The sequence below is a fragment of the Neofelis nebulosa genome, chromosome 5 (genome assembly GCF_028018385.1).
Source record: "Neofelis nebulosa isolate mNeoNeb1 chromosome 5, mNeoNeb1.pri, whole genome shotgun sequence".
NCBI classification, from domain to species: Eukaryota; Metazoa; Chordata; class Mammalia; order Carnivora; family Felidae; genus Neofelis; species Neofelis nebulosa.
In genome coordinates this window covers 146819266-146838564 of record NC_080786.1, presented here as the reverse complement: position 1 = coordinate 146838564, position 19299 = coordinate 146819266, and the positions used below count along the sequence as shown (strand labels likewise).

At 50.2% G+C, this 19299-nt stretch overlaps 1 protein-coding gene across 5 annotated transcripts in view; it reads left to right on the top strand.

Annotated features, from left to right (window-relative positions):
• The window catches only part of URB1 (URB1 ribosome biogenesis homolog), an 87418-nt gene that overhangs the window by 17982 nt on the left and 50137 nt on the right, over positions 1-19299 (top strand). For 4 of the 5 annotated variants that reach the window (XR_009262309.1, XR_009262310.1, XM_058731873.1 and 1 more), the window contains exons 8-19: positions 1967-2091; positions 6100-6295; positions 7565-7702; positions 9717-9890; positions 10505-10634; positions 11185-11301; positions 12398-12510; positions 14340-14459; positions 16158-16274; positions 16746-16884; positions 17666-17836; positions 18861-19054. Coding sequence is in view for 3 of the 5 variants with exons in the window: in XM_058731873.1 (XP_058587856.1) it covers positions 1967-2091; positions 6100-6295; positions 7565-7702; positions 9717-9890; positions 10505-10634; positions 11185-11301; positions 12398-12510; positions 14340-14459; positions 16158-16274; positions 16746-16884; positions 17666-17836; positions 18861-19054 (1734 nt within the window). In the remaining 2 variants the exon portion in view is untranslated. The remainder of the gene's footprint in view (positions 1-1966; positions 2092-6099; positions 6296-7564; positions 7703-9716; positions 9891-10504; positions 10635-11184; positions 11302-12397; positions 12511-14339; positions 14460-16157; positions 16275-16745; positions 16885-17665; positions 17837-18860; positions 19055-19299) is intronic. The other variant, XM_058731874.1, reaches the window with a different exon arrangement.

The window sequence follows — 19299 nt, the reverse complement described above, 5'->3', positions numbered from 1 at the left end:
CCACCAACAGTGCAAGAGGGTTGCCGTTTCTCCACATCCTCTCCAGCATCTATAGTCTCCTGATTTGTTCATTTTAGCCACTCTGACTGGCATGAGGTGGTATCTCAGTGTGGCTTTGATTTGTATTTCCCTGATGAGGAGCAACGTTGAGCATCTTTTCATGTGCCTGTTGGCCATGTGGATGTCTTCTTTAGAGAAGTGTCTATTCATGTTTTCTGCCCATTTCTTCACTGGATTATTTGTTTTTTGGGTGTGGAGTTTGGTGAGCTCTTTATAGATTTTGGATACTAGTCCTTTGTCCGATAGGTCATTTGCAAATATCTTTTCCCATTCCGTTGGTTGCCTTTAGTTTTGTTGAGTGTTTCCTTTGTTGTGCAGAAGCTTTTTATCTTCACGAGGTTCCAATAGTTCATTTTTGCTTTTAATTCCCTTGCCTTTGGAGATGTGTCAAGTGAGAAATTGCTGCGGCTGAGGTCAGAGAGGTCTTTTCCTGCTTTCTCCTCTAGGGTTTTGATGGTTTCCTGTCTCACATTCAGGTCCTTTATCCATTTTGAGTTTATTTTTGTGAATGGTGTAAGAAAGTGGTCTAGTTTCATTCTTCTGCATGTTGCTGTCCATCCAGTTCTCCCAGCACCATTTGTTAAAGAGACTGTCTTTTTTCCATTGGATATTCTTTCCTGCTTTGTCAAAGATGAGTTGGCCATACTTTTGTGGGTCTAGTTCTGGGGTTTCTATTCTATTCCATTGGTCTTTGTGTCCGTTTTTGTGCCATGTATTTATTTCTTATATCACAATATCAATCACAACACAAAAGCAAATAGAAGCTTAGGAAAATGATTTTCTAATTGAACTGTATGCTGTAAAGAGAGACTCTATTTTTTTTTTTTAATTTATTTCTGAGAGACAGAGAGCACGTGCACTTGCTTGTGTAAGTGGAGGAAGGGGCAGAGAGAGAGGGAGACACAGAATCCAAAGCAGGCTCCAGGCTCTGAGCTGTCAGCACAGAGCCCGATGTGGGGCTCATACCCACAAACTGTGAGATCTTGACCTGAGCCAAAGTCAGATGCTTACCCAACTGAACCACCCAGGTTCCCCAAGAGAGATTCTTTAATGATGGGGGTACGGATACTGATCTGCTCCGTATTTGCTAACGCAGTGGGGAGTTCCACTATGTGATCCATGGTTTGCCCTTACATAAAATGGTGTAATCATCTCTACCCTGCCAGACTCATAGGCCTGCCATAAAAATTAAATGAGAACCCTTACTGTGGAGTGCTTAGAAACAATGAGACATGACTTAAAGTGTCCCCTCATCTGTTGTTTCTTGTTCCAGCAACTCCCTGTTTGTTCAATGTTAAAAATAAATATTTTCTTTTTAAATTCAGCTTATTTAAACTAAAACAAAAACAGTTCACCCATTTTTTTTCACTCCCCCCCCAACCTCTACGTCTGGCAACCACCAGTCTCTTCTCTGTATCTATGAGCTTTTTTTTTTTTTTTTTTTAAATGTATTACTCAGTTTATTCTTTTTATATTCCACGTATCAGAGTATTTTTGTCTTGTCTTGATTGGTGTTTCTGTTCTTCGGGGTTTTTTTTGAATGATACCAAGCATGTAAGATGTTTTCTAAGTCGTCATCAGGCACGTAGTATTGCCCAGTTTTTACCCTGTAGATGTTACCGAGGCTCATGAACTTGAGATTTTCATTGAATTTTTTTTTTTTTTTCAACGTTTTTTATTTATTTTTGGGACAGAGAGAGACAGAGCATGAACGGGGGAGGGGCAGAGAGAGAGGGAGACACAGAATCGGAAGCAGGCTCCAGGCTCCGAGCCGTCAGCCCAGAGCCCGACGCGGGGCTCGAACTCACGGACCGCGAGATCGTGACCTGGCTGAAGTCGGACGCTTAACCGACTGCGCCACCCAGGCGCCCCAAGATTTTCATTGAATTTTAAAAAACTCTTGTAGACTTCTTCTGAGGACTCAGGGAAGATCCTGGTGAGGGAGCTTGTTCACACCTTCCTGATGGATCTTTGCTGTTCGCTCAAGCATGGGATTAATTTTTACGACGCATCTTTCGGTACCATCGGCAGGTAAAGTGGCACATTTGAGAAGCGCGGGCCTGTGTTCCATCACGTACGTGACTTCCAGTGGAAGTCTGTCGAATAACGGAATTGTGGTGGTTTACAACTAGAATTTTAGACGTGACCTCACTCATTACAGGGACGAATATTTGGAAGCCCAGAGACTCCCTGCTCATCACGTGCCCTTAGGGCACAGGGCTCAGGGTAGCCGCTGACTTAGGCCCCCAGTAGGAGGTGTCTCACCCAGGGGGGTGCTGCGGGTTTCACTCGAGACTGTGGCGTCGGCTGGGTCCGAGGAAAGTCTTACGGCCACCTTGCCAGAGAGGGTAGGCCCCTTCGCAGGCCTCCACACAGGCCGGAGGCGGGAGCCACCGCTCTCCCAGTTTTGCAGGTGAGGGAAATGGGCACAGAGAAGTTGGGTCACTCAGCGTGTGTCAGAGCTCTGGTTTACACCCAGGGAATCTGGGGGCCCCTGGCTGACTGACACTTGATTTCAGCTCAGTCATGATCTCACAGGGGACCGAGCCCCATGTTGTGCACTGAGCTAACAGTGCTGAGCCTGCTTGGGATTCTCTCCCTCCCTCCCTCTCTCTCTCTGCCTTCCTCCTCCTCCTCCTCCTCCTCCTCCTCCTTCTCCTTCTCCACCACCTTCTTCTTCTCTCTCTTTCTCTTTCTTTCTCTCCCAAAATAAACTTTAAACCCAGGGAATTTGGTTCCAAGTCTATCCTCGTAACAGCTAAATAGTCCTTCCTCTCCTCAAAGCTGCTGATGTGCTGGGTTTTCAAAATTTTGTTTCATGTTGCACATTTATGGCAATGTTTCATCAGTAAGGAAACATAAAGTCCCTACCTGATGGTTTAGATGATATTCTTTTAGGTTTTCTCTTTTAGTCTAACGGTAAACACATATCCATGTTACTATTTTTAATAACCAAAATACTCTAATGTTAGATTTATCAACCTGCTTTTCTTCCCCCCTGACGGCAAAAATATTAGGTATATTTTCTGTTCATTGTGAATACCCTCATTTTTAAAAATTTTTTTATTTTACCACTGTGGCACTTTTATCATAAGGATCTGGATGGTTTGGTTTAGTTTCTACCAGTTAGGAAATGACTGATTCCTTCAGGATGGGATAACACCGTGGAAATTTTTCTCCCTGCTTGTGACTTGTTTTGATTCTGAGATTATTATGACTTAATTTGCCACATTATTTCTTTTTCTTTCAACTTTGTTTCAGCGATAGTGTAACTTTCCTCTCATCAGGGAAAACAAGCTCACCTTCCTGGTAACATGTAACAGCAGACTTTTATCGTCTAGTATGATGTAACACCATGCTTAAAACACATTTTTTCCCCCCTAAGTAAGTAAGACCCATAAAATAGGTCATTTGATGAGTGTATTTGAATCAGCTTGTGGGTGTGGGTCTGTTCGAATAAGCTGTGGTTTATGTCAGTTTTTGAAGCCAGGGACAAAAGACAAATATTTGCGCTTAGGGGAGAGGAAGGGAATTTTGTTTGTGGGGGCCTTAATGGAAAATTTTGAGAAAATCGACATGTGCGGTTCCCCAGTGGAGGTGAAGCTTGCTCCCTCCCTCCCTCCGTTCAGGTGTCTGTGCACATGTCACCATATCCAGGAGGCCTTCCCCAGCAGCCCTTTTCTGAAATAGCCCTTCCACTGTCCCTGTCCTTTTGCCTTGCTCTTGACTATGACTTACCACCACCTTGCACATTTATCTATTTGCTTGTTCATTATGTGATAGATGAGAACCAATGTGAACGGAGGCTGGTCTGTTTGGGATCCCCAGTGTCTAGGACAGTGCCGGGCACCCAGTGGGTGTGTGAAAGCCGCCAGGCATTATAGTTGGTAAACTTCTTCTCTAAGGGAAGAAGTAAGTATTGGAGGCGTGGTGTGCGGTCTGTATTGTGACCTCTCAGCTGTGACATTGTAGTGCCGGAGCAGACACGGACATAAACAAATGGGTGTAACTGTGTTCCGATAAAGCTTTATTTACAAAGATAGATAGTGGGCCACAGTTTGCCAATCCCTGGTGTGGAGGTTGAGAGAACAAATTCTGGGGTCAGCTCTGAGACCTTGACAAGTGCTACTGCTCTCTGCCTCTGTTGCCTCATCTGTAAAATGGAAATAAAGTTGGCATCCACTTCAGGGGGAAGTGCCCGGCCCACATTGTACGCTGTGGAAATATGTTACTTTATTGCGTTGTCCGTTAAAATAACGTGGATGTTTATAGTATTTTTAGTACACTTTGTAGTACTCAACGTGTTTGTTTGACAGCAAAAACTGTTTTGTTCGTGAAATTTTCATATTAGGAATTTTAAACTTTTTTTTTTTAAGTTTATTTATTTTGAATAGAGACAGAGCACGAGCAGAGGAGGGGCAGAGAGAGAGAGACAGACAGACAGACAGACTCCTAAGCAGGCTCCACACCGTCAGTACAGAGCCCAGTCGGGCCTCAAACCCGCGAGACCAGGAGATCATGACCTGAGCTGAAACCAAGAGTTGATTGCTCAACCGACTGAGTCACCCCAGGCGCCCCAAGAATTTTAAGTTTTTGAAAAGATAGCTTTCTGATCAAAATTCCACTCTAATTCAATTTTTGAAAAATGTTTTATTATAGGTAAAGCTGTCATAATGCATCTTAATTTTAGTCAATTCACAAGGGGACACAGAACAGTGAGGATTCTGGAAGCCGTCAACGTGGCATGCTAGTGATACATTCTGGGATGTTTTGGATTTGGTGACTTCCCAGGAACAGGCAGCTCTGAAAAGTCATCCTCCCTTAGAAGGATCTGGGGGTAACCCTAGAGTACCGTGGGCTTGGCTGTGTAGATCCTGGGCTAGCTCCTTCCTTTATGCAAGGTTTAATGTCTACAGGTTTTCCTGATTCTTATTTTTATGGTCTTTTGAAAACTCACTTAGGGACAAGTTTTGAGTATTTTCATACAGTAGATTTTTTTTTTTCTACGTTAGCTTCTTGCAGCAGCTCAGTGAAGGCATAGGAATTTGAAATACGTTAGAAACGGAGGAGGCAGAAAACCTGTGGAAAGACTTGGAGCCATTTTGTCGAGTTTTAGAAATAATTTATGGCACTGCGGACTGTGGGGCAGTTCATTCGCCCTTCTCGTAAAAGTCTTTTCAAAAGTTAAATGCATTCTCTGTTTTTTTATACCTAATGCTTACACGTGTATTTATTTACATACATGCCTTTTCGTGTGCGGTTGGAGGAAAGAGGTCAGGAAAATCCCACGGGGAAATTAGGGGAGTGGATTCCTCCCTGCGGGTTTGGCCCTTTCTTTACATTAGCCTTGACTCCTGGGTAGACTGGTAGGTGGCCAGGGTGGAGACAGAGAGTGGGTTTCTTCCTTCTCTTTAAAAGTCAAATGGAGGAGTGCCTGGGTGGCTCAGTCTGTTGAGTGTCAGACCCTTGATATCAGCTCAGGTCATGATCTCAGGGTCGTGGGATCAAGCCCTGTGTTAGCCCCGTGCTCGGCATAGAGCCTGCTTGGGTCTGTCTGTCTCTCTCTCTCTCTCTCTCTCTCTCTCTCTCTCTCTTTCTCTCTCTCTCTCTCTCTCCCTTCTGCCCCTACCACCCGCTCCCCAAATAAATAAAATAAAAGTCAGATGGAACTCAAGGGAGGGAAGGAGAGGTTGGAGACAGGAAAGGAGAGACTTTTTCAGCTACTCAGAAATAGAGGAGAGAGATTCAAGCCCTTTCTTGGGGAGCTGGAACCCCGCAGGCCATGAAAACACCCCACTTAGTGTCACGAGGGAAATTCAAAGGTGAAATTTGCCAGTCGCCGTGTTTCAACTGTGTTTCCTGAGGGCGATTTCGAGGAGCTGCCGTTCTGACCCTGAGCTCTCAGTTTAAGTTTATTTATTTTGAATAGAGGCTTGTTTTTATTCTGAGATTATTATGAATGAATTGTGAATTATGAATTATCTTAGTATGCTGTGGAAATTCCCTGCCGACCCTTGTCTCTCTCTCTCTCTCTGGCAGAGGCGGGAACCTGACCCTCCTGCACTTACTGTTGGGTTTGAAAACTGCAGCAGACGACGAGCTGGTGGCCGAGCTGGTGGTGAACATCCTCAAAGTGTGCCCGGACTTGCTGAACAAGTACTTCAAGGAAGTAACATTTTCCTTTCTGCCAAGAGCGAAGTCCACTTGGTCAAATAACATCAAACTACTGAACAAGGTGAAACCCCGGGGCTCTGGCCTGTGTCAGGGACCGGGAGAGGGAGAGGGGGAGTGACGAGCCGACGGACTGCAGGAAGGACGGAGAACTCGTCCAGCCATTCTGCAGGGGCGACGTCAGCTCACGTGGGGCTGGCGTCCCGGTCCTCTGAGGACATCCTGCTCTTCGCTGAGCAGAACTTCGAGGTGGACGCCTTTTGCATCTGTTAAGACAAATGCGTCTCCTTCGCCCAGATTTTGCTTAGAGGGAGATCTCGGTGAATTTTGGCACATTGAGGCTGACGTGAGCGAAAGGTGTGAAATGGAGAACCGCGTTTAAAGACCGCCGTCTTAAGTACTTAGAACGACGTAGGACACGCTGTGAAACGATGCTGTGTCTGTCTGGGTGCCGGCGTGCGAATGTCCTGATCAGAGTCCGCCCTCCTTCACCCGCCGCCGCGGACGTGCCTGCTGCACGTTCTTTCGCAGCGCTGCCTGGCTCGGGGCGCGCTGTCCGACTCGCGGTCTGGTGGTGAAATAGCGAGGGTTGCGGTCTCGTGCCTCCGCTAGGCAGGCGCGGGTTACCTGCCAGACAAGCTCTCGCCCACGCTGGCTTCGTTCTCCTTGAGCGCGTGCGGTCTCCACGTGGATCTTGGGGCGAGAAGGAGGCCGTTCGCCCCTTACGTTGGGGAGGGGCGGCCCGTGGCCACCCCCACCCCCGCTGGGGGCTGCTCTGGTTCCGCCCTCCCCGGGGAGGGGTGGGGGGGCAGGTGCGCAGCCTTTGCCGGCCTGGGTGCGAGCCCTCGCGTCACCGCTTCCTAGCCGGGTGCCCCCGGGGGAAGTTACGGGATCTTACTGAGATCCAGCTTTGTCATCCACGAACGCTTTTTACTGTTAGTGTCCAAGGTCCCTACCCCAAAGGGTCGTCATGAAGTGTTAAAAAGATGACACGGTGTGTCAGGTGCCACAGCCGGTGAGTAGTGCTTAGATTGGATTGTAGCGCTGGATTGTTACTTCCAGCGGTGACTTCCTCGCCATCAGAGGTTTTAAGAGGCTCCCCAGGCCACAGGCAGAGCTCTGCTTTGAAGGTCACGGCCTTCAGGCCTCGTGACCTGACTTTTCTCTGACAAGTAGAGTTGGGGGTTGACCGTCCGGAGCCTGTTCCTTGGCAGTCCCCGGATGTCCGTCACTAGGACTGCTGCATTGGACTGGCTTCGCTGTGGGGTACCTACAGTTGGCCTGGTTTGCAACGGAACCTGTAGCAGCTCATGCTCTCGTCTCTTTGTCGTAGATCTATGAAGCCCAGCCAGACGTTTCCAGGGCCTTTCAGACCAGAGAGTTCATCCCCTTGCCTCGGCTCCTGGCAATGGTGATGGTGACCACCGTGCCCCTGGTGTGCAATAAGACGATGTTCACCCAGGCGTTAAATGTAAGTGGTCAGCTTTCTTCTAGAACTTTCTGTTCACTGCACTGGCCATGCTGGGGATTGTTTCGAGAACGTCTGCCTGGATTCAGCGGCTGGTATTTTGTCAGTGAGCCTCAGGCTTTCCATGTTTCCACTCACCTGGACAAGGGCCCCTGGAGCCCAAGGCACGTTCTGGCCAGGGGATCTTCCTGCTCCAGCACAGCCAGGACCATGGACCCCTGCATGGCTCTGCGCTCGCCTGAGGGTGGGAGCCTGTTAGACTCAGAGGAAGGGAAGTGTGTTCAGCTACAGCCCAGTGTCACGTATGAAAGTGTTAGCTCAGTGTTTGTGGAAGGGGTAGGACTGAAATTTGCCTGGCAAATCCTGTCTCTTGTGGTTTAAGTGAAGAAGCATTAAGATTTCTGGGGAACATTTACTTTGAGGATGAGCTGTGTCGGGCATTTTGACAGGACATATGCACGGAGAAGTGAAATTCTGTATCCTTCGTGATGGTAGTCCCTGAGTCCCTCCAGAAGCCACCTTCTCAGGGACTCCTGTGTCTCCCACCACAGCACCGTGACCTCAAGCGAACGGCTGTGAGCTGTCGGCACACGTGGGTCCCGTGCCCTGCCAGCCCCTCCTAAACCCAGCTTCCTCAGCACTCAGCTGGGAAGGCCGAGTGTCCCCACGCTTCTAGCAGGCTGGGTTGTGGTGTGGACACAGCGGGACCAGGGTCAGCCAGGGTGGGCCACACAGGCAGGAGATGGCCCCGGCAGCGAGGGGGCGGTCAGCACAGAGTGGTGAGGACCCCCTAGGATATGCAGCCGGGCTCAGCATTGTTTTTAAAAATGCTTATTTTGAGAGAGAGAGGGAGAGCGTGTGAGCAGGGGAGGGCAGAGAGAGAGGGAGAGAGAGTCCCAAGCAGGCTCCACACTCAGCATGAAGCCCATTGTGGGGCTCGATCCCATGACCGTGAGGTCGGGACCTGAGCTGAAATCAGAAGTCAGATGCTTAACCGGCTGAGCTACCCAGGTGCCCTGGGGCTCAGCATTTTCGATGCCTGTCCAGGGTTTGTGCTGGCAGTGGGCTGTGGGCGAGGAGCAGGGAGGCCAGAACGAAAGGCCTTTTGTTCTGGTTGCCAAATCATAACAGTCAAAATTGGGACCCTGCTCTCTTGCCCATCTGTCTGGTGGGGGAAACAAAGTGTTTTATCTCAAGGGGCTTTCAGGGAAACAGCTGGAAGCATGTGTCTAATGCAGTGCTACTTTAGCACACGTACAAAATGAACCCCCAGCTCGCTGGAACGCTGAGGGAATGGGGCGTTGTAGTTGTTAAACTGAAAGCCCATCGGGTAGCCGTTTTGTGTCTCCCTGCCCCTCACTCTGCTGTGGCCCAGCTGGCTCGCCCCAGCCCGTCCTGCCCCTGGGGTGCCCCTGGGCCTGAGTTGGTCGGGGCCGGGCCTGAGACGGCATCTCCCGGGGGTACCCTCGTTCTGGTAATCGCCCCGGTTCTTGAATTCTGTTCAACCTCTGCAGCGAGTGAGGATTCGGAAGTTTCCTGGCTGTCCTTATGAAGGTACCTGAGCCCATGTTTGGGGGCTGCACGCTTTCCCAAGCCTGGAGGTGGTTTTTCCTACTAAGTGTGTGGTGCCTTTTCTTGTCACCTGCGCGCCTGACAGCGAGTGCTAGTTGGGGCTGGGTGGGTGCTGGTGAGATTGTGGCTGTTCTTGATGTGGATAATCCACATGAGGTCAGTGGCTGTCGGAAAAGACTTACCAAACACAGTGAGACAAAATTGAGAGTAACTCTCAGACTCTAGTAGCCATCTCTTCAGCAGGTGCTGAGGTCAGATCTGTGGCAGGTCCAGGGGGCAGGGTCCCCAGGCCACCTCTTCTCACGGCGTCGAGGGTACCCAACTCACGCAGCCTTCCCTGGGAGTGACCCCCGGAGAGGCCAGAGCCAGCCACACCCGGGGCTTGGGAGATCTGTGTCCACAGTGCAGCCTACAGACGTGTGGATTTAGCTCTTTTTCTTCCCAGTTGGACAGCATATCAGTGAAGCACACAGCCTTATCCCTTGTTTCCGTCATTTTGAAAAGAGCATTAAAAACGATCGAGCACTGCCTGAATAAAGAGACGTGGCAGGAATCAGGCGTGTACACGGCCGCGGCGATAGAAGAGTTTGTGCGCCTCTTCAGAGAAGCCCTGAGCAAGGTAGGCGCGGGAGCTGGGTTTGGCCTTTCCGGGGAAGTTTCCGGGGCTTTCCTTACAGCTGTCACAGGTAAGCACGCCAGGTGGAAGAGGCAGCTCCAGGAGCACAGAGGGCAGGTGCGAAACGAAATGTAGCGTAGGGGTCGGGGTGCTCCTCGCTAGAAGCTGACGTGCTCTCCCACTGCCGCACGCACGAGGGCCAGGGCCACGGCGAGGGGGTGGCTTGGGAGGCCTGTTCTGGTGAGTGAGGAAGGGCAGTCATCTGCAGACGGGGTACCTGCCCCAGAGGAGCCGAGGTCATGATGGACGCGGCCCCCGGCCCGTCGTCAGACATATGTCCTCGTTTCTAGTGTTTGGCTCAGGTGAAGGAGGCCTCAGAGCTTTGTTACAATTATCAGCGCTTGTGTTTTCAACCACGTCCTTGTTGTACACAGTCGTGGGGATTACAGCGCAAAGCAGAGCTCACAGGGCGCCGGCCTGTTCTCCCTCCACGTCCCATCTCGTACACACTCACACCACGTGTGCTCGTGTCCTCCCTTTGTGTTTAGCTTCTTTTTAGTGGATTCATTTCATCCGCGTCTCTCTCTTGTTTAACGTGACTGTCTTTTCCCTTTCAGGTCTTACCGGACCTGAACACCATCGTGTGGGTCTGGCAGTCACTTCGAAAGCAGGAGACAAAACAGGATGATGAGAAAGGAAAGAAAAGGGGCATCCAGACTCTTGCTGCCTGCGTGGCTCCCCAGTGCGGTGAGGGCTGGGTGGGGCCCTGCTCTTTGCAGACAGAGGTGACACAGGCAGCCAGGGACCCCTCCAGCCTATAGGGGCTTTGGAGGCATCTGTTGCAAATGTGCCCAGGCTTTACACAAGCACCGTGACTCTCTAAAGATTTGAGCGATGGGCACCGTGTGCTCTGGCCTTTCCATGGGGGCCTCTCTTTGGCTGTGCAGGCAGAGGTGGGCTTCACGGTCCTCCCCCCGCCCCCAGTAACGAGATACATTGATACAGACCTTGCTGTTGGCCTGCCGGGCAGTGGGCTTTGTACCTTCTGTCTATATCCTGTTTAGTCCCCGTTGTTCACACGAAGGCGCTGACACACAGAGAGACAGTCGCTTTAACCTGTCCAAGGTTACAGCCCCGAAATGAGGACTTACACCCAGTCTGTTTGAATAGGCTTGACTGTTCCCACATAGACTCTGTGGGGATCCGTCCGCAGCCTCTGCCTGTGGCCATACCACCTGCTGACTAAGGACAGAGACCGACTGTGTTTCCTGATTTAAGGTGTTTTATCTTGGTTCAGATGATGCGGAAACCATTCTTCTGAAGGCTGTTCTGCTCCAGGTCATATGCCTGTACCAGAAGGTGGTCCCACACGTGGTCCTGCAGTACAACTTCGACTTCAGCAAGCTCCTGAAAGGTGCATCTCAGGACGGTGGGGGCCCCTCTGCTCTTTCTGCCAGCGGGGATGAAGGAAACGCTTGTGAACTGGAGCTGAGCCCCCGGAGCTGAGGCCCGGGAGGCCGGTGGGCAGTTTGGCTGGTGCACACGATCCACCTGACTGGTTATTTTTATTTGCACTAATGTTTTTTAAATCGCCAGTTGTCCTTAAGTAAATATCGGATGAACGTTTAGCGGCAGTGGGCACAGCAGGGAGAAGCCAGGCTGCCAGAGGTTTCTGCCTTAGATAAGTGACAAATCAGATTGTGTGCATTAACGCTAAAGCCCCTCTTCAAAGGAGCAGGGGTGCAGAAACGAGAGCCCCTTAGAAGGGATGTCCCGTTCCCGCAGAGGCACTTTGGACGTAGTTACTCATGGTTTACCCAGTGAGTCAGGTTCAAACCACATCTTGTAAAAGTAACGTTATGCTTGTCTGGTCACGTTTCCTTGATGGAAAAGTGTGTCTAATAACTTCATAATTGGGCCCACGGAGGAAAACTTGCAGAAGCGTCATTCCTGGGGTTTATATAAGCTATTGGGACGGTTCCACTGAAAAGCTATAATTAACTTCTTAATCGTTGGAAGGCGAAAGGTTCTTTTTGCTGTGAGAGTACGAAATTTACTAGCACTGTGTCATTCCCAAGCAAAGGGAAATCCAGAAATCAGGCCAGCGGATGAGGACGCGGTCTTGGGCTCGCATGGCCGCAGTCTGTTCACAAAACGTCTGTGGTCTGGGGAGCAAGGCGGCGCCTCTCGCCCGAGACGATGTTAATGAGAGACTGCACCCAGCAGGCAGCGAGAGGTGTGGGCCTCACGCTGTAGGGAGAGGTCACTTCAGGCCAAGGGGCTGTTCTGGGCAAGTGGAGTTAGGGCTTTTTGCTGAAGATTTGGATAGACCACAGGAGGGGAGGTTGTGCCAGGTGGGGCGCATCTGGGCAGAGGAGAGGAGAGAGCCCCCAAGCCCCCTTCTTATTTCTACAGCTGGAGCTCCTTATCTGGCCCCCGTGGCCAGGGGCGGCCTTGCTGGGCGCCCCCCTGCACATGACTTCTGGTCTGTTTCCCTCTTTCTGCCACAGGAGTCATCTCCGAGCAGGGCCTTCGAGAGGAGGTGCCTCCCCTTCTGCAGCACCACATCCTGAAGGTGGCTCTGGAGCTGCCCGCCAGCAAGTTCTTGTGGTTAAAGGCACAGGTAGGAAGCGGACAGCTTCTGCGTCTGTTAACTAACTCCCGGGCATGTTTTGGCCTGGGAGTTTCTAACTGGATCAGAACCCGACAGTTGGTTATACAGAAGACATGCGCGGTTTCCCTCTTAGACGCATCTAGAGCAGAGGCCAGGTTCTGATTCATGAACCAGGAGGCCTGTGAGTCTGTTTGCTTTTGCAAAATAGGATGTTGAGTGTGTCCTTACTGAAACAATATTGTTGGTGGGTATTGGGAGGGGTTTTGTTTTGTTTGTTTTACCTTGATTACTTTATATTTTGTTTGTCATTTTAAAACCTTTTCAGAAATAGATACGTTTTGAAATACAAAATAACTCCTCTTCGTTTGTCCTCATCCTGGAAGAACTTAAGACAGAGACGGAAATAGATACCAAGCCGGGAGAGGACCAAGGCTGGTGCAAAAACCAGTAAAGATTGCTGGAATTTTTTTCTGCCTGTCATAACGTCTTCTAGGACCTTCTGGAGAATATAATGCTGACTCGTGAAGGCAACTCAGGCTGCAGCAGACACTTACCTGTGTGTTTAGGGACAGGACGCTCTATCATTTCTATCCAAGGAGGAAAAAATGACCAGGCAAAATTAAGCACTAAGTGTGTTTCTTAGTAGCTCTGATGGTGATTTTTTTCAGCGACTTAGATCTTATTTAAAATTTTATGGAACCACGGTGCCTGGGTGGCTCAGTCAGTTAAGTGTCTGACTTCGGCTCAGGTTATGATCTCACGGTTTGTGGGTTCAAGCCCCACACGGGGCTCTGTGCTGACAGCTCAGAGCCTGGGGCCAGCTTCGGATTCTGTGTCTCCCTCTCTCTCTGCCCTTCCCCCACTCATTCTCTCTCTCTTCTTCTCTCTCTCTCTCTGAAAACTAAATTAAAAAAAGGTTTTTTTCAGTTTTATAGAACCAGTAGCATAGAAAAGTATGTAGGTATTTTTACATGGCATATTTCCAGAAAAGCATGAGAATGTGGGAGCACTGGCATCTGTGCATGTTCCCCCAGGTCCTCTCCTGAGGTTCACCTGTGTCGTAGTTGAGGGTTGACACATGTGCCCTGTGCATCCGCGCCTTTACCACCACTTAAAGAGGCAGCCGGGGCACAGAGTAGTACGGACACCCTTGCAGTGTGCCGGCTGTAACTGGAGGATCCAGGGTTGGCCGTGGGCAGTGTTGCCCACGGCCCTGCTCTCAACCTCTGTACCCACCATGAGGCCATTGCCACAGACCCCAGAGAGATGACCAGCCCGGGGAGCCATTGAGCAGCTGAACAGGGCCAGTGGGATCCTGGTGATTCATTTGGGAAGTGAACAGAGGGAGGCCTCTTAACTTTGAAAGAACTGGTATAAAAAATATTAATTTATATTCTGTGCCCCACCTTCTGCTTATAAGATGAAGTCTGCTGGGCTTTATGAACACCAGCACTTCCCATGTTCGGGGTCACCCTCATTGCCGGGGGCTGCGGGGACGCCAGCCAAACACAGCCTTGGTGGCGTTTGGGCGGGGGATCTGGAGCTCCATGAACTCTGAGACGTATGTTCAAAGCTCACAAGCCTTTGTGAGAAGCTAAATTACGTATGAGGGATCGACTCTGTCGGCACCCGCATCTTGCTGAAATGCAGCAAATACAATTACCCAGCTGCTGTTGGGGCTTTGGTTGAGCGCCTGGCCTCTGAGCCGCCTCGTGTAAAATCCCAGCCGTGTTGCCGAGTTGTAGTTAAAATGAGATAAGAGGCCTGGAGCCATACTGGGCTCCGTGTATATCCGTGACCTGTGTAATGTTTATCATCTGTTACTGTTCAAACTCCAGGAAGGCCCAGAGGCAGAAATTATTGGAGGAGAACGATCTGTGTTTTACTTGCTGATGAAAATGTTCGTGACCAGTAGCCATCTACAGCTCAAGTCATCCACCAAACTTCTGATCACAAAGGTGAATGTTCCCTACCCATTCCTAGTTCTGGGAAGCGTTTTCACAGTCTTCATTACAGAAGGTGCTTTGTAAACAGCTGTCGAATTCAGGAAGCTTCAGGGCTTCTGTAAATTTAAAACTCGGAGGTTTTAAGGCAGTTTTAATTTATCATGTCTAAACTTAGCTACGTTCCCGAGGCAGCACGGTGAAGTGGAGAACATGGGCTCTGAAGTCTTGTTCCTGGATTTGACTCCCAGTCCTGCTTCTTCCTGGATGGCATTAGGCAGATGACCCAACCTCTCTGAACGTTGTCTTCCCAGATGAACGGGAAGGATGAAACGGTGGGGCTGCAAAGGAGGGCGCACGTGAGATCAAGCAGTAGATCAGGCCCAGCACATGGTAGGCTCAGTAACGTGTCTGGTTTCCGGCCCTCCGGGGAACTGTTGAATGGGCGGTGCCTTTCCGCACCTGTCCAGACTCCGCCTTCTCCAGGGGCTCAGCCTTTCTGACCTCCTTCGTCACCCGCAGCACAGGTACCCTCACAGTCGCTGGAAGGGAACGGGGAGTTGGGCTGTTAGCTTCTCTTTCTCACACGCGACCCTCACTCTATAGGGCTACTGCCCCCCGGTCTGGACGTCACCGTAGGAAATCTCGTTTCCGCCCCCCAGCAAATGTCTTGGGTGCTACAGATGCAACAGACGGCACGTTCGTTGTTTGCGGGGTGCAGGGATTTTTATCTTTGCAGCATTGATATAACCTCCTCACCTGAGCTGCTCGAAGAGCATGAACATCTCAGCCTTGACCTTTACAAGCTGCCGTTTCCCTGTAGGCGTGCACTTGACCCAGGCCTGATTGCGTGTTCGCTTAGTGCACGTAGGTGGGCTTGGCACCGTCGGGTCACTCTTCGGTGCGCTGTTGGGGCTCGTGCCGTGGGAGTCTGTGCCACCAGGCCATTTGGGGACATCATTTAATGGTGTTGGCTCAAGGTCCTGCCTCTTAACACATTCCATTCTCTTAGAAACACCGCTGCTTCTTGTCCCGGGTCTGAGGCTCGGGGGGCCGCACTGAGGTGACGTGACATGACTGGTTTGTTACCTTGGAGAACGTCACGCAAGCTGACGGTTGGGGGCTGTGAGGGGCCGAGTCATGCTCGTTTACCTGGTTGTGGAAATCCAGCTATAAAAATCAGCCTCTGAAGCAGCAGCTGGGTTTTTTGTTTTTTTTGGTTTTTTTTTAATTTTTTTTTTTTCAACGTTTTTAATTTATTTTTGGGACAGAGAGAGACAGAGCATGAACGGGGGAGGGGCAGAGAGAGAGGGAGACACAGAATCGGAAACAGGCTCCAGGCTCCGAGCCATCGGCCCAGAGCCTGACGCGGGGCTCGAACTCACGGACCGCGAGATCGTGACCTGGCTGAAGTCAGACGCTCAACCGACTGCGCCACCCAGGCGCCCCTGTTTTTTTTTTTTTTAATCTTTTTATTGTTTAGGAGTTGAAGGAAAGGAGTAAGCAGCAAGACCAAGGATTATGTGGTCTTTAATAGAGCTCAGAATGGTCTCTTTTCCTCGTTTCCCTCAAGTCTGGGAGTGCTGTTGTGAAAGAGTGGCTTTTGGAGTAAAACTGCAGATGAGACTTTGACCCCCTCTGTGCTGTGCTGCTTTGTCTCCACGGGGCGCTGGCTCTGTCCTGACGCCCTGCCCCGGGTCTGCTTCCTGACAGATTCTTCGGGACACGGGGGTGTTTGAGCACACCTGGAAGGAGCTGGAGCTGTGGCTGGAGCACTTACATGACACCGTGGAAGAGAAGAGAGAAACCGTGATTCAGTTTTTGGAACGCGTAAGCACCTATTTCCAGTGTGAAGGAGCCTGTTAGTAAATGTGCCACGTGGTCTTTAGCGTGACAAAGGCATTTTTGGTGCACTGGTGCCAGTGCCAGAAGCCCTGTGTTTCTGGCTTCCTTCCTAATTCCTGCTGAGATGTCAGAATCTGCTCAGTTTTAGAATCTGTAAAATGGGACTCTATTACTGTGTACCGTGTAATTTCCTTTTGGGGATTTGTTTTTGCACCAAGAGAATAGTGGTGTGCTTAGAGCAATATTCAAAGCGGTGGTTTAAACCAAAAGGAAATATTTTTTAATTCTGTAACAAAAAGTTAAAAAGAAACTTGGCAGAAAAATTGTTCTTATTGGGGACTATTAACATTTTAGCTCTTCCCTTTGTATTACTGGTGACTTTTTTTTTGGCTTTTTTTTTTTTCCATTTCATTTGTGACCGCCTAAGTGTTTTCTGCTTGGCTCTTCAACACCCAGGTTTTACTGACGTTGGTGGCGAATCCCTATTCCTACACAGACAAAGCATCTGACTTTGTCCAGGAAGCCAGCACACTGCAGGCCGCGGGGACGAAGCAGGAGGCTGATGATGTCAGCATTCCGGTCTCCCACATCGATGGTAGGCGCCATTGCCTCTATGCTCTTCGGGCTTCTGAAGCTCCAGCCACCGTGACAGATCAGTGATGAAAATGAGAATTGCGTTAATATCTTACGCCAAGTGCAGGTGTCGGTTTCTTTGAGTTAAAGATCAGCCTACTCCGGAAATGAAAATTGCCTTCTTTGCTCATCAAAGGGGGAGTAGGCACAGAGCCTATTTGCTGCGTTATTTTTGTTTGTGTAGTGTTTACTCTGTGCCAGGTGCTGATCCTAGCTCTTTACAGATCTAACTCCTGGAACCACATGAGCCACCCTAAGTGGCAGATGTCATCATCCTCATTTTATACAGTGATAATGCAGCCGAGGCCCAGAAAGATTAGGGAATTAACTCAAGCTCACACAGCTAGTACATAGCAGACTCAGGATTTGAAATCCAGACCTGGACTCTGGTCTGTGCTGCAGCCCCTGACCCTATTTTGCTTCACCGATTTTGACTCGTTCACCTGAATATCCAGGTTAAGGTTTTGGGGCTTCTTAGGGTCACTTGAGGAAACTTCAGATTATTATCACATGAGCTAAACATCCTGTGTTTCGTCTGGCAGAGATCTTAAGATTTGATAGATGATGTCCTTGTGTGTTTAGAATCAAACTTCATATTAAATCTTTTCCCCCCAGAGATGTTTGGCTTTTATGCCTCCTTTTTTTCTCAGACATTCCCTTATGTATCCCTTCCTGTGGAGCTCTTTGCAGTGGGGTCCTTCGGTGTCTCTGGCCTTAGTTGGACTGTCCTTTTTCTGTCTCAGATGTTCTTGACATGGTGGACGTCCTGGTGGAGGACAGCGAAGGCTTAGATGAGGAAATTGGATTCTTACTGAACGAAGACATGATCCTGCTCACGTTCCCCTTCAGTGCGGTGGTCCCTGCGGCCCTGGAAGCTAGGAATAAGTTGCTCCTTGGGACGGAAAGTGAAACAGGTACCCGTGTATAGTTGGGATATTCTGGGTGCATCCAGCTGGGTCTTTGTGGGGTAGGAGGTGTGATTCCAGAGGCTCTGGGAGTAATTGCTGAGAACCCGAGGTAGCAAGGTTCAGACCCACTGAGTGATAGCCACCTGGCCTTTAGAGCTAAGCATGTTGGGATAAGAATCTAGAGGCTAGTGGACTTCTGGGAAATTGGCCATTTAAGGGATAAGTCCATAATAATGCATTTTTTGTATGGCTGCACAGACACCTGTTGTAACACTGATGTTTTCTCTTCAAAGCTTATTCTTGCCCTCACCATGCTAGGGTGTGAGTCCTTCATACTTGTTGGAAGTTACTGGAACTTAGAGCCAAGGAAATACTCATAGATCACAATGGTGTAATTAGTCAGGGCTGCTCAGGCTTTGCTGCGGTAACAAATAAGGCCCAACTTAGAGTGGTTTAATGGGCAAAGGTCTCTCTTTGGACCTTGTCATAGTTCAGTACAGGTGTGGTTGCTCTCTTGGGTGACTGTCCTCAAGGAGGCAGCTCAGGGATCCAGGCCACTCCCATCTTGTAGCTGCACCATTTCAACATACGGCTTCCAAGGTCACTATGGAAGAGGAAGACGGAGCGCGCAGTCAAGCAGAGGCTGTTCTGGCCAGGCCTGGAAGTGGCTGAATCAGCCACATGGTCCCAGCCTGACCACAGGGGGAAGCCCATGTGCCAAGGACCAAGAGATGGATTAGTGAGCACCAAGCAAGTCTTGGCCCCAGATGGCTTTTGTGTCACTTCTTCTGTGCCTGGGTCTCCACTCCCAGGCCTTGGGAACTGAAGCCTGACTGTGCGTCACACGTTTAGTGAAACGGAGCCTGGTGTGCCGTGCGGTGATAGCATCTGCCCTCCAGTGTGTTTGTGTGACCCCTTGTGGAATTGGCGCGTGTTTTTCTGGATCTTGAATACCTGTGGGAGTTGGTGATATCGACGGGTCACGGAAGGGTCCCGGCGGGCCACCCACACAAGTCTCATTTCTTTGCAGGAGAGAGCATCGTGGCTTATATGACGGCGGTGCTGACAGACCTTCTCCACACCCAGAGGGACCCGCTGGCTCTGTGTCTGCTGCTTCAGGCTTATGACAAGTTGGAGCCTCCGGTGCCACCCTGCTGCCACCAGCTCTCTCGGTTCCACACGTACTACAGCCGCTGGATCCCAGAGCCAGTCCGCGAGGCCTTGGTGAGCCACGGTGTGACCGCCCCCGTGGAAACCCGGCCTTTCCCTGGAAAACCCCGCAACAGCTTCCGTGGGCCGCACCTGCTGTGCCCCAACGGCGTAGTCTTACCGCTGTGCAGCCTGCAGGGAGAAACCTGTTAGCCTTGTGCTTTCCCCGGGCGGGAGAGGAAGCCTCGTGGCCTCACTGCTGCTTAGCTGGTGTGACGGGGGCACAGATGGCTCAGTGGTGCAGCAGAATTGCAGTTTCC